General features: G+C 57.6%; 1 protein-coding gene across 6 annotated transcripts in view; it reads left to right on the top strand.

Moving 5' to 3' along the window:
• FAM53A (family with sequence similarity 53 member A) overlaps positions 1–8,321 on the top strand; it is a 43,837-nt gene extending 35,516 nt beyond the window's left edge. For all 6 annotated transcript variants that reach the window (XM_033213441.1, XM_033213440.1, XM_033213443.1 and 3 more), the window contains one exon: positions 7,789–8,321. In XM_033213441.1, coding sequence (XP_033069332.1) covers positions 7,789–8,103 — 315 coding nt within the window. In that variant the 3' untranslated portion in view covers positions 8,104–8,321. The remainder of the gene's footprint in view (positions 1–7,788) is intronic.
• Positions 8,322–12,955: the final 4,634 nt, after the last annotated feature.

Raw genomic sequence — 12,955 nt, 5'->3', positions numbered from 1 at the left:
TTCTCCATAAGGAGTGCCGGTCAGGAACGGTGCTTGTGGAATGGTGTTGGCGTTGGTGCTGGTTCTGGTGCCCCCACCCTCCTTGTGCTGGAGTTTGGTTGGCCACAGACAGGTAGGGGCTTACAGAGAGGATAGGCAGGTGCAGAGCTTTCTTTCTTTCCTTATTTCCTCCTTTCTTTCTCTTTCCTTTTCTTTCCTTCCCTCCCCTTCCCTTTGCCCTTCCTCTTCTCCTTCCCCTTCCTCTTCCCTTTCCCCTTCCTCTTCACCTTCCCCTTCCTCTTCCTCTTCCCCTTCCCCTTCCTCTTCCCTTTCCCTTTCAGTTTTGCTCTTGTTGCCCAGGCTGGAGTGCAGTGGCATGATCTCAGCTTAGTGCAACCTTTGCCTCCCAGGTTCCAGAGATTCTCCTGGGTCAGCTTCCGAAGTGCCTGGGATTATAGGTGCCCACCACCACACCTGGCTAATTTTTGTATTTTTAGTAGAGATGGGGTTTCACCATATTGGCCAGGCTGATCTCAAACTCTTGGCCTCAGGTGATCTGCCTGCCTTGGCCTCCCAAAGTGCTGGGATTACAGGCGTGAGCCACCGCACCTGGCTTGCCCCATTTCCTTCAGTGACTTTGTTAATGAGCCAGAACAGTAATGTGGGTGCTGCACACCCCATTCTGCTCCTGGGACTCAACCCCATGTGAAATAAAAGCTTTTCGTTTATTTGCTTCTTGCAGGGGCCAGGTGATACTTGCCTGCCCTGGAGTGTGCGCTGCCTTAAATTCAGCCGCTTCGGTCTGCTTGCTCACCAGTGTCATCAGTGTGATAGTAGTCATCACTTTCTGGTAAAAAGAAGGTTTATAGGGAGAGGGCCTCATCAAATGTCAGCGAAGCCCCTGAGGAGACAGGCAGTGTCTTCAGGGGCCACATCTGCAAACCCAGAGCCCTGCTGACCGCGGCTGCGGAGGACGGCGCCAAGACTCCCGAGGGGCCAGCGCTGCCTGCTGTCCCTCTTTCCAGCTCTTTGCTCATCCCATCCAAAAACTGGCTCCCACCTTTCTCCTTGTCCCATATCTGCCGTCTTGCACCCTCTCCCTGTCAGCCAACCAGTCTTCACCCACACCCACCTGCCCCTACCTGCGTCATACCGCCTGAACAGGTGGTCCCTTTGGTGAACAGGTGGCTCCTAGCCTGGGTTACCTGTCAGTTCTTGGTTTGGTTTTGTTGTTTTGGAGACAGGGTCTCTTTCTCTCTGTTGCTCTGGCTGGAGTGGAGTGGCATAACCACAGTTCACTGCAGGCTCCATCTCCTGGGCCCAGGCGATCCTCCCACCTCAGCCTCCTGAGTAGCTGGGACCACACGTGCACACTCCTGTGCCCAGCTAATATTCTTAATTTTTTAGAGACAGAGCCTTACTGTGTTGTCCAAGTTGGTCTCAAAGTCCTGGGCTCAAGCCATCCTCCTGCCTCACCTCCCAAAGTGCTGGGATTTCAGGTGTGCACCACCAGGCCCAGGCTTTGCCACTTCCTGTTTGTGTCAAGCTCCTGTCTACCTCAGGGCCAAAAAGAAATGCTCTGATTTTTCTCTACAACTTTTATAATTGTGTATTACCGGACAATTAGTCCTGACTCTGGGTGGCACACCCACACACACCATGCACACTCACCCCCGCGCTTATGTGCACACTCAGGTGCGCACCCCCCCTCAAGCGCACCCCTGCACGCTCATGGTCACTCACACCTGCACCCCGGCTGTGCTGTGCTTGCACCTGGTGGACTCGGTATGTGCAGCCCAGCTCCAGTCCGGCGTCCCTGGCGTGTGTTGTGCAGTCTGCGTGCACTGCTGGGACGGTCTGGCGGTCATCCTCAACCCCCCGCTACCCCCTGCCATCTGCTCTGAGTCTAGGCTCACACCAGCTTCCCCAGGTGTCAGAGGGCTGCTCTCTTCCTGAGCAGAGTGCAGGGGCACTGCCTTCCCTGCCTTTCCCTTGGAGACAGTGCGTGTTTTCACAGAAAACATTTAGGATTTTCTGCTTTATTTTTTTTTCCCCCGAGATGGAGTCTCGTTCTCTCACCCAGCCTGGAGTGCAATGGCGCCATCTCGGCTCACTGCGACCTCTGCCTCCCAGGTTCAAGCGATTCTCCTGCCTCAGCCCCCTGAGTAGCTGGGATTACAGGCGCACACCACCATGCCTGGCTAATTTCTTGTATTTTTAGTAGGGATGGGATTTCACCATATTGGCCAGGCTGATCTCGAACTCCAGACCTCAGGTGATCCACCCACCTCGGCCTCCCAAAGTGCTGGGATTACAGGTGTTAGCTACCATGCCCGGCTTTTACTGGCGAAGCTACGTTTTCTGTTTTTATTGGCAAAGCTATGTGTTCAAAGCTGAAATTAAAATATGACGACTGAAAATATGTACATCAGTTATGGTTCCAGCAGAGTGTGGGAGCAGCTGCTGGTTTCTATAAAAGTGTGTGCTTTTAGGGCTTTGCAAAGCTTTTGCCACGTAGAGAAGGCGCTCAGCCGCCTCTAGATAGACCGAGGCTGCTGCAGAGAAAGAAACAGCTCCCTGTGTGGCCCTGCAGGCGGGTCACCTAGAACCTGAGGAGTTCTTCAGACAGGCAGGCAGCTTCGGGGCCAGCAGTTACCTCGCAGGCTAGAACCTAAGAACAAGCTGGAGGTGCGTGTGGCTGTGTTTACACCTTCAGGCCCACTGCGTTTTTGGAGGTCTTGGGTTTAGTGAGCAGATGGTGCCTTCCATAGCCTCAGTCACAAGGGCACGAGGCTTGTCCTCCATGGGAGCCTCTCCTGCACCTCCTGAGCTGTTTTTTTTGCGCCTCCTGGATGAAAACTGAAAAACCAAAAGCTTAGAGCAGCTCCTCGTACCAAGAAAAGGACTGACTTCGTTCGTTTGTGCTGCTGTAACAAAAGACGACTGACGAGGTCACTTGTAAATAAGAGAAATGTATTTCTCCGAGTTCTGGAGGCTGGGAGCCCAAGAGCCAGGCCCCAGTATGTCTGGTGTCTGGTGAGAGCCTGGCCTCTGCTTCCAAAATGGCCCCTCGGGGCTGTGTCCTCACCTGGCAGAGGAGATGGAGGACGCGGAGGACTGAGGCTGGTTCCCTCCAGCCCTTTACGAGGCACTCGTGTCCTGTGTAGGCCTGCAGGACCTGATCACCTCCCAACACCATGGTAGAGATTTGGAGGGACATGTTCAAACCGTAGCAGGGACCATCAAGAACACGGAATGTGGCCGGGCGTGGTGGCTCAAGCCTGTAATCCCAGCACTTTGGGAGGCCGAGAGGGGCGGATCACGAGGTCAGGAGATCGAGACCATCCTGGCTAACACAGTGAAACCCTGTCTCTACTAAAAAAAAAAATACAAAAATCTAGCCGGGCGAGGTGGCGGGTGCCTGTAGTCCCAGCTACTCGGGAGGCTGAGGCAGGAGAATGGTGTAAACCCGGGAGGCGGAGCTTGCAGTGAGCTGAGATCCGGCCACTGCACTCCAGCCTGGGCGACAGAGCAAGACTCCGTCTCAAAAAAAAAAAAAAAAAAAAAAAAAAGAACACGGAATGTTTGAGACAGCACAGACTGAAAATCTGGAATTTTGCAGCTGCTGATTTTTCTTGCTCGTTTTCTCAGACCTTCTCTCCAGGAGCCACGCCCAGGGTGGTCAGAGGTGGTGAGTGAGGTGGTGGAAGCGAGTGCTAGGCAGGGGACATACTGCTGGGCACGCACTCCACACCTCCTGACGGGCACCGGCTGCCCCATCCGCCTTGGGGTGAGGAGCCCACGCCATCAGTGGCTGCACGGTCGGGACGGAGAGTCCCCTCCTCCTGCCTCTGTGTGGAGGGCTGGGGAGACAGGGAGGATCTTTGGCCTCCAGCTTCCTGGCTTTGTAAGGCTGTGCACCCCTCACAGCCCAAGCAAGTTGTCTGAGCAGGGCTCACTCAGCCCGTTTTTTCATGTGCCGTCGGCCAGCTCCCCTGTCTAGAATGCTCCAGTCTGTACTTTCCTAATGAACCTCTCTTCTGCAGGGTTGGGAGGGGCTCACCAGAGGCAACAAGGGGTCTAGGGTGTCAGTTCTTCTCACACTGGCCTCCTCGCCTGACATGTGCACGGAGCTTGCTGTGGCCATCTCTGTCCCTGCGCCTGCCATGGACATTCCTGCGCCCTGTGGGCCTCTGTTGCTTGACTTGGCTGGCCTGTTCCTCCCTTTGGCAGGCGGGAGGTGCTTGGCTCTGCTTGGCTGCCTGTTTCAACACGCACTGTGCTGTGCTCCAGGCACTGGCCAGGGCCATGGGCAGCCCTCTCCACCCTTGACTACTGCCTGGCCCTGCTGCAGAGTGGCCCAGCGGCCAGGGCTGCCTTGGCTGTGAGGGGACCATGTGAGCCCCACCCACACGGTGGAGGGAGCTTGCGCTTTCACAAGAGTAAACCGGTGTTTCAGTTTGGCAAAAGCCAGAGGCTTTGGCAAGGGGTAGGTACAGATGTGGCTGAGACAGGGCCTGGATGTTTGCTGAGTGACATCAGGTCAGCTCATAGGAGGCTTCCCTGACCTTCCAGGGTCTCACCGGCTTCTGGTAGCTGAGTTAACCCACTTCAGATGCTGGAGGCCCTCCTGCTGTCAGCTGAGGCCCCTGCACTCCCCAGACTGACTGAAGGGCTTCGCACAGTTTGAAAGGCCTCTGCGCTTTGGAGCCTGATTTAGAACTTGAAGGCTTGACCTTTATGTTTTGGACAACTGTTTTGTGTTTAACCTCAGATGGAGGTGACCATCAAACCAGCGTGATGGTAGCAGGAGCTGGGACGGAGCCCCGGGGCTGGTGCCAAGGGACAGGGGGCATGAGGCGGACGGGCGGCGCAGTCCAGGCCAGCACCGGCCCCATGGGCCTTGGTTTCCATGGTCTCTACGGTATGGGTGGCCCCTTCAGCTCCATGTGGCCTTCGCTAGTGGTGTTGGGCGCTTAGTTCTGCAGCTGCCGTGTCTGTGGGCAGCAGTTGTTTCTCCTCCACCGACTGTCATCCAGAGGCATTCAGAGCCTGCTGTTTTCACGCACTAGCCGCACAGCTGCGCCCGCGAGTGCGAGTCCCGTGTCCGAGGCCTCGCGTGGCTCTTGTGCCATCTGTCAGGTCAGAGCATTCGGTCCAGAGGGTTGACCCTGAATCAAAACAAAATGTTGTGGTTTGAAATGGAAGGAGACCTGGCCCACGAAGGTGTGTAGCGTCCCAGCCACCTCTGGTGCATGCGTAGTGCAGCCTGGCGGTGCCGTGGGTTGGAGGCCATCCTGAGTGGGCAGCACGGCAGCCAGAGTCTGCAAGGTCATGGGTGGCACCAGACCTAGCCAGTGAGACCCGGGCCTCCACGCCATCCAGCAGGGGCCCAGGAGACCAGCCACATCCTCATGCCGGCCCTGGGGTTTGTATGTACAAGTGATGTCATGGGCTAATTCACTTTGATTTGAATGAAAAAGAAATTATGCATCCTTATTTTCTGACCAAAGCATGTGGCCACTTGTATCTTTAAAGATTTGAGTGGGGCTGGGCGTGGTGGCTTATGCTTGTAATCCCAGCACTTTGGGAGCCTGAGGCAGGAGGATTGTTTGAGCCCAGGAGTTTGAGACCAGCCTGGGCAACAAAGTGAGACCCCATCGCTACAAAAAATACAAAAATTAGACCGGCATGATGGTGTGTACCTGTTGTCTCAGCCACTTGAGAGGCTGAGGTGGGAGAATTGCTTGAGCCTGGGAGGTTGAGGTTGCAGTGAGCTATGATTGCACCACTGCACTCCAGCCTGGGAACAGAGCAAGACTCTGTCTCAAAAAAAAAAAAAAAAAAAAATTATTCTTTAGAATTTTACTTCTCAGTGATTCACTTTTTATAGTAGAACCACAAAGACAGAAAATATGTCAATTTGTCTTTTATTTATTTATTGATTTATTTGTTTTTGAGACGGAGTCTGTCGCCCAGGCTGGAGTACAGTGACCTGATCTCGGCTCACTGCAAGCTCTGCCTCCCAGGTTCACGCCATTCTCCTGCCTCAGCCTCCGGAGTAGCCGGGACTACAGGCGCCTGCCACCACACCTGGCTAATTTTTTGTATTTTTAGTAGAGATGGGGTTTCACCGTGTTGGCCAGGATGGTCTCAATCCCCTGACCTCCTGATCCACCTGCATCGGCCTCCCAAAGTGCTGGGATTATAGGCATGAGCCACCGCGCCCAGCGTCCATTTGTCTTTTAGAGTCCAATAATATCCTTAGAAAAAAGGAGCGCTGTCCCCGAGGGCCATGTGCTTTTATAAGAATCAGTCGCTGGAAGTGTTTCCAGGAAGTATTTGAGGTTCCTGTCTGTAGGGCATTTCCTTGCTCTGGACGAAGGTGGTTTGGGGAGTTTCTTGGGTCCTGTGGAATTGGTGAGCTTGTGCTCTAGGTCATAACTTTAGGTGGCCGAGGTTGCTGTGTCATTGCAGTCTCGTCATCGGCATTACAGCGCCCCTGTGCCCTGCAGGTGTGGTTGATGGCATCCACGTGCCCTCACCCATGCGTCCTCACAAGCCAGAGCCATGAGGTGAGGTGTCTGAGGCCAGCGTGGGTGTGGTCCAGGAGGGGAGCCTTGACCCTGAGAAAGCCTAGAGGTGACCGGGGAGGTGGGGCTGGGTAGGAAGGCTGCTCCCAGTGGCAGTGGACAAGTGGCGTGGACGGTGCTGGGCACCACAGACAGGGGACTTGAGGCAAGGACTGGGAGGTGGCAGGGGGTGGGGGCCCAGGCGTGCTGAGGGGCTGCTGCCCTGGCCATGGCCATGGACTCATGCCCCAGCTGGACACACCTGCTGGGTCTCAGGGCCCTGGAGACGCCCAAGAGAGCACGCCGAGGTGGATGGAGACTGCCTGCCGCTCAGAGCGCTCCAGTTCGGGGGTGCAGCCTGCGGGGACCCCTTATCCCTAACAGGCCTTGGGAAGGGGGGCAACTGAGTGATTGACTGGGGGGCAGAGTGAGAAGGGGGTGGTGGCGGCACCTCTGGAGAGCAGAGGGAGGGCCGGAGCCTGGAACTCAGGAACCTGCTGTGGACAGGCCTGGGCGTGGCATGGAGGTACTGGAAGCTGCCCGCCTGGGACGAAGGTGGGCCTTGCCCAGGGGAGACTCCTGTGTGTGCACCTGTCTGTTGCAAGAGAAGGATTTGCATGCGTTTCTATTAGAGTAACTATTAGGAGAGGAGGTGCAAGGATAGAGAAGGTGGGAGCTGCATCTGGCGGGCCCCTGAGGACATCGACGAGGTGGGGTTCCAGGGGCCTTATGGGGGCAGGTGGAGGAGAGACGGAGCCACTGCAGGGCCTCAGAGGTGGCTGTGAGGTGCTTGCTGAGAGCGGCCCTGGGTGGGGCTGTTGTCGGAAGTGGAGGCACGAGGCACCCTCCCTGGCCAGGCCACCTGCCGATGACAAGACTGGGACAAGGCTGTCCCCTGTGAGCCCCTGGGCGTCTTGAGACTTGCTTAGGTGTCAGGTGCCCACCAGCCTGGTCCATTGGGTCTGGGCAGGGCCAGGCTGTGCGTCTCTGCCCACATCAGCTGGGCAGGGGCCAAGGAGGGCTGAGGGGCCAGCTGGTTGGGCCAGGGCGCGTGTGGGCAGGGTCTGAGGAAGGGGCTCTGCGAGCTGTGACTGGTGTACAGGGGACAAGCCCCTGCTTTGTGTGGTCTTGGGGATGGCCAGAGCTCCAGCACACCGAGCCCTCGATGGGTTGGCGGGACGCTGCCTCTCGAGTGACCTGCTAGAAATGCTTTAAGCCCATATCTTTTCTATTGCAGACTTTAAAAAATTCAAAAAGCCTTTGCTCCCTCAATTACGAAGATGACGATGAGGATGACGCCCCAGTGAAGATGGTTCTGTCCTCCCCGTGTGAATCCCGGGGCCTCCCTGGCATCACCATGCCTGGCTGCAGCCAGAGGGGCCTCAGGACCAGCCCTGCCCACCCCAACCTGTGGGCCTCAAGGGAGTCGGTGACCGGTGATGGCTCGAGCAGGAGCAACGGGGACCCCAGTGATGGGGACAGCGCCGGGGAGGAGGGTGTCTTCCTCCGGGCCCGCGGGGAGCTGGACCTGGAGCAGATCGAGAACAACTGAGGCTGGCGGGGGCTGGTTTGGGCCACTGCTGCCACCTGCACCTGCCCTGGGGCACAGAGTCGGTTTCATGTGACTTAGAACATTGAGGCATAATTTTGATTCAGTTTTTCCTGAAGAAGTATTTTGCATTTTTATGGCTTTGGCAGTTTGAGAGAAAGCTTCTCTATTTTGGATGCATTTCAGAAGGGCATTTTATTAAACATGAATCTGCAAACAGATTAACACAGGTCTGTGTTCCTCATGAAAAGTCTGCCGTGCAGGGCGCCTTGAGTGCTTTAGTTGCTAGGAAACCCCAGGCGCTGGTGGTCAGGGCCCCACTGGCCCTGTGTGTTCCCTCCCTCCCGAGGGGTCACGGTGCTTGGGGCTTGTGCATGGGCATCTGTGGCCATGAACCTTGTCACCCACGTGCCAATGAACCGCCAGCTGGTGGTCGCCTGGTTTTCCACTGATGGCCTTTGGGGCAGGCTGAGCTGCTGTGAGTCCATGCTTCCTGTGGCCTGGGCGGGCCCTTGCGCCTTCGGGTGGGGAGTGGTGCCGGCAGCTCCCGTCAGCACCCACTCTGTGAGTTTAATACAAGGTGTTTTATTTGAGTGTGTGACTTCTGATTAATTTTCGTTTCCACCACCTGAAGTGGGCCTGGCTGCACCTCGGGCCTCTGGTCTCTGGCTCAGAACCAGACAGGGCAAGGGATTTCCTGTTTTTCATTCCTGCACTTTTAATAAAATTGTAGGAGTTTCGAGTTTGTGATAGCAAAAGAAATCATTAATAATTTTTTGAAATTTTCTTGATTTTTTTTTTCCCAGTAAAATTCATGAAAGATCATTTAAGTTAATCAATGCCACTTTCTTAACTGACATGGGCCACAGATCAAAGGTGGGCAAAGGTGGCGAGTGATGTGAGTGATGTAGTTTTTTCAGATCAACTTTCCTGAGGCCGAGCTGCTTGGGTGAAAATGGGGTTCTGGCTCTCAGGTGACCCTCCTGCCTCTGCCCTGCAAGATGGGGGATAGGGCTGGGGAGTTTGGGGCCTTAGCAAGTGTGAGCCCCCTCCCTGGCCAAGCCCTGCCCTCCTCCGTTGGGGCAGTGCCTACTCTCCTGCTGTGCTGGCCTGGGTCAGGAGCCCCCCGTCCTTGGCAGGCCCTGGGTGGTGCCTGTGCTGGGACTGATGGAACAGGGGCTCTAGAGAGTGTCACCTGCTCCCCCAGAGACACCCCAGGCCTCATGTGGAGGGAAGGGAGGGCCCCTGGCATTGGACTTTGACACAGTTGCCAGACTGCACAGGAAAGTTGTGTTTTGGGTTAAATTTGTGGAGATTAGCTCCGGGTAGTTTAGCAAAAGCCACAGTCACCTGCGTAGTCAGGTCACCATCCAGGTGCTGGGATTTGGGGTGGGGTGGGCGGTGCTCTGAGATGACTTAGTACAGGGCAGGATCCCTCAGGTCAGACGCTGGCTGAAGGGCCAGAGTGGCCTCCAGGGCACTGGCCACTGGCCTGCAGGACACGGCAGCCTGGACAGTAATGAGAGACGGGGCTGTGGGGCTGGCATGGTGGTGGTGTCAGACCTGCCAGGGTCCCGCTGGGCCCTCTGCTGCAGGCCGAGGAGGGTGTCAGAGACGAGGCAGGGCTTGTGGCCGTGGCTGCAGAGGACCCCGAGGTCCCCAGCCAGGCCTGGATGCCCTGGAGACAGGTGGGGCCTCGCCCTCTCCCTGCAGTCACTCTCCAGGGCACGGCTCTGAGTCCACCCAGTGTCCCTTCCAGCTGGATGGTGACCCAAGTTTGGGAGATCTGTCCACTGTGTCACCTGGAGTCTGGAACAGTTCCCAGCCAAGTCCCCCTACCTGAGTCCCCTTCAAGGACAGGCAGGAGGAGGGAGACCAGTGACTCTGCTCCTACCCCAGCCCAGGTCCCTTGGGGCCCCTCAGCAGCTCTGAGCCTGGCCTGGGTGTATGGGAGCGAGGGGATGTGGGGTGAGCTGGGGTTTACGTGTGGAGTCACCAGCCCCCCTCTTACCCCTCCGACGCTCCCCTTCCCTTGATGGAGCCTCTGGTCCTGCCTGCAACCTTTGGATTTGCCACCTTCCCCCAGGGCTTCCCCACCTCTCTCACCTCCTGCCCTACCTCATCTCCTCCTTCCCCAAACCTCTGGCTCTCCTGGGCAGAATCCTCCCCGCTGGCTGGTTAGTGGGGCTGGAGGCGCCTCCTGTGGGTTAGTGGGGTTGAGGCCCCATGGCCATTCCCCTCGGTGTCCTTGACATAGGGTGTCTGGTGGGTGGGGCCCTCGGCGGGGCGGGGCAGCCAGTTCTTCTGCAGTGCCCACCTGCTGTGTCCTCTGCGGGTGGGGAGACTGAGATGGAAGGTTCAGGGCACCCATGGGTCCCCCGTCTGCCTGGCACAGGGTGGCGTGTGTGTGGGAGTGGCTTGTCCCCAGGGCTGTATTTTCCCCTGGGCGTGTCTGTGTGTCTCCTGGGATGGGGGGCCAGGACCCTCACCAGGGGCATTTGAGACCCTTGGTTGGCCCTGCGGGGTCACCTGCCTGAGGGCGGGGGCAGCCTGGGGGGTTGGCCTCCTGCCTCGGGTGGATGCTTGGCCCCTTGGGGATGGAGAGAGGCTGCTGCTGAAGCTGCAGGAAGTGCTGGTGGGGTGGGGGCTGCTCAACTGTGTCACCCACGGTGGGCCTGTACTTGGTCCTTCCTCGACTGGCCACAGGCAGGGGGTCCCAGGGCCCTCTGCGGGGGGACCCCAGAGCCGCAGACAGGTGAATGGAGGGCATGGGGGGGCTTGCAGCACAGCACAGCCCCTGGGTTCCTGGGACCTGCCTTGGGCACCCACCTCAGTGGTCAGTCCCTGCAGGATCCACTGGGCTGGGCAGACATGGTGGGAGGGCCGGGGTTGTGCCTGGTACCCTGGGACAGCTGCCGGAGGCCTGTGAGGCCACTCCTCAGTCCCAAGGCTGGGATCCTCCAGACAGGCCCCTCCCTGCCCCTAGCCCCCAGCACTGCTGCAGCGGCCCACCCCCGCCGGGCTGCCTTGAGGCTCCCAGCCCTCCCCCTTTCCTGGGGGCTTCCTCACTGCAGGACTTTTGTCCCCGTGGAGGGCTCCTGAGGGGAAGGGGCTGAGGCGAGGTGGGGCAGGGATACCGGGATGAGAGGCATGGCTTCCCCATCCTTCCCTGGGCATCCACACCTGTGTCTTCTCCTGAATACGCCTCCATCCTCCCCCAGGCTCCCTCTGCCCCTCGAGGGCTGTCCTCACCCTACTGTTCCCTCCAGCCCTGCCCAGAGCCTCTGAAGACCCGGGGAGGTGGGGATGGCCTGGCTGGGAGCCTCCCTGGCAACCTGGGGTGGCAGCCTCTGTGCCAGGACCTCAGAGCCAGCCAGCCCCCTGCGGTTACAGGCCCCGTGCTTGTCCAACCTTTTGTTCCTTGTCCTGGGCCTATTCTCTGGCCACCCGGCCCCGAGCGTGGGTGCTGGAGGAAAGGCAGCCCAGCCCAGCTGAGAGCCCGGGACCTCCCTCTGCCGAGAGCTTGTCTGCCCAGGTACTCCCCAGGCCCAGACGGTTGTGGCTGCGGAGGCAGTGGCGGTGGCCCTCACCAGGAAAAGGGCCTGCCCGTCCTCTGGTGCAGCGGGAGCTCCTCGTTCTCGCGCTCGCCGCTGCATGTGCAGCTCAGCCAGTGCCCTGGAGGGAGGAGGGGCAGATGCTGGGAGCATGGGTGACACTGGAGGGGCACCGTCGCTGTTCCAGCCCTGCAGATGGGACCCCCACCCCCAGCAAGAGCAGGAATTTCAGCTCTCCCCTTGGCTGGCCTTTGGGTGGAGAAAGGGAGGTCTCCCTTGAGGACCCTGAGCCCCATGCTGGCCCTGTGGTCTCCTGATGCCTGGCCTGGCAGACGTAGAAACGGACCCCTCTGTACCAGAAAACCCCAGGTCTTGGGCAAGCATGCACTTTCTTCTCTGACAGAGGTGGATTGGCCAGTTCTTGGGTGCTGCTCTAGACTCAGGAGGTGAGGGCATGGGATCTAGGAAAGTAAGTGAGTTCCACTCAGGACAGCCAGTGTGAAGGCCCGGAAGGTCCAGTGAGCCAGGTGCCTGAGGCCGTGGGCTCAGGTGGAGGGCGTAGCAGTGAGTTCACATGCAGCGGGAAGCTTGACACGCGAGGACGGACGGGATCAACACCATGAAGTTAGCTGTTTCCAAAAGCCATAAGCTGCAGCAAAACCCAGCCAACTGCAAGGAGAAATTCACAAACCCACCATCCTAGGCAGAGGGCTCGGTAATCCTCTTAGTGGTTAATCGGTCAAGTAGACTCAAAAGGAAACAATAAGGATACCTGAGGTTTGACGGTGCTGGTTCCTGGGCTTGAGTGGAGGGACGTCTATGGAATGGGGCTCACCCACCTGGGAAATCACATTAGTTTCAGGCACACATGGAGCCTGTCAGAATAGGCCAGAAAGCAAATGCCAGTACATTTCAAAGAATTAGTGTCATGGCCAGGTGTGGTGGCTCACGCCTGTAATCCCAGCACTTTGGGAGGCTGAGGTGGGTGGATCACGAGGTCAGGAGATGGAGACTATCCTGGCTAACAGGGTGAAACCCCGTCTCTACTAAACAAAATACAAAAACTAGCCGGGCGTGGTGGCGGGTGCCTGTAGTTCCAGCTACTTGGGAGGCTGAGGCAGGAGAATGGCGTGAACCCAGGAGGCGGAGACTGCAGTGAGCTGAGATCATGCCACTGCACTCCAGCCTGGGCGACAGAGCGAGACTCCATCTCAAAAAAAAAAAAAAAAAAAAAGTGTGAGTGCCATACAGATCCTATCTTCTGACCACAACTCAATACCAAAAAGCAAACAAAATCTCAT

Source organism: Trachypithecus francoisi, unplaced genomic scaffold (genome assembly GCF_009764315.1).
Source record: "Trachypithecus francoisi isolate TF-2019V2 unplaced genomic scaffold, Tfra_2.0 Lachesis_group1, whole genome shotgun sequence".
Classification (NCBI taxonomy): domain Eukaryota; kingdom Metazoa; phylum Chordata; class Mammalia; order Primates; family Cercopithecidae; genus Trachypithecus; species Trachypithecus francoisi.
This window is presented reverse-complemented; position numbering and strand designations above follow the sequence as displayed.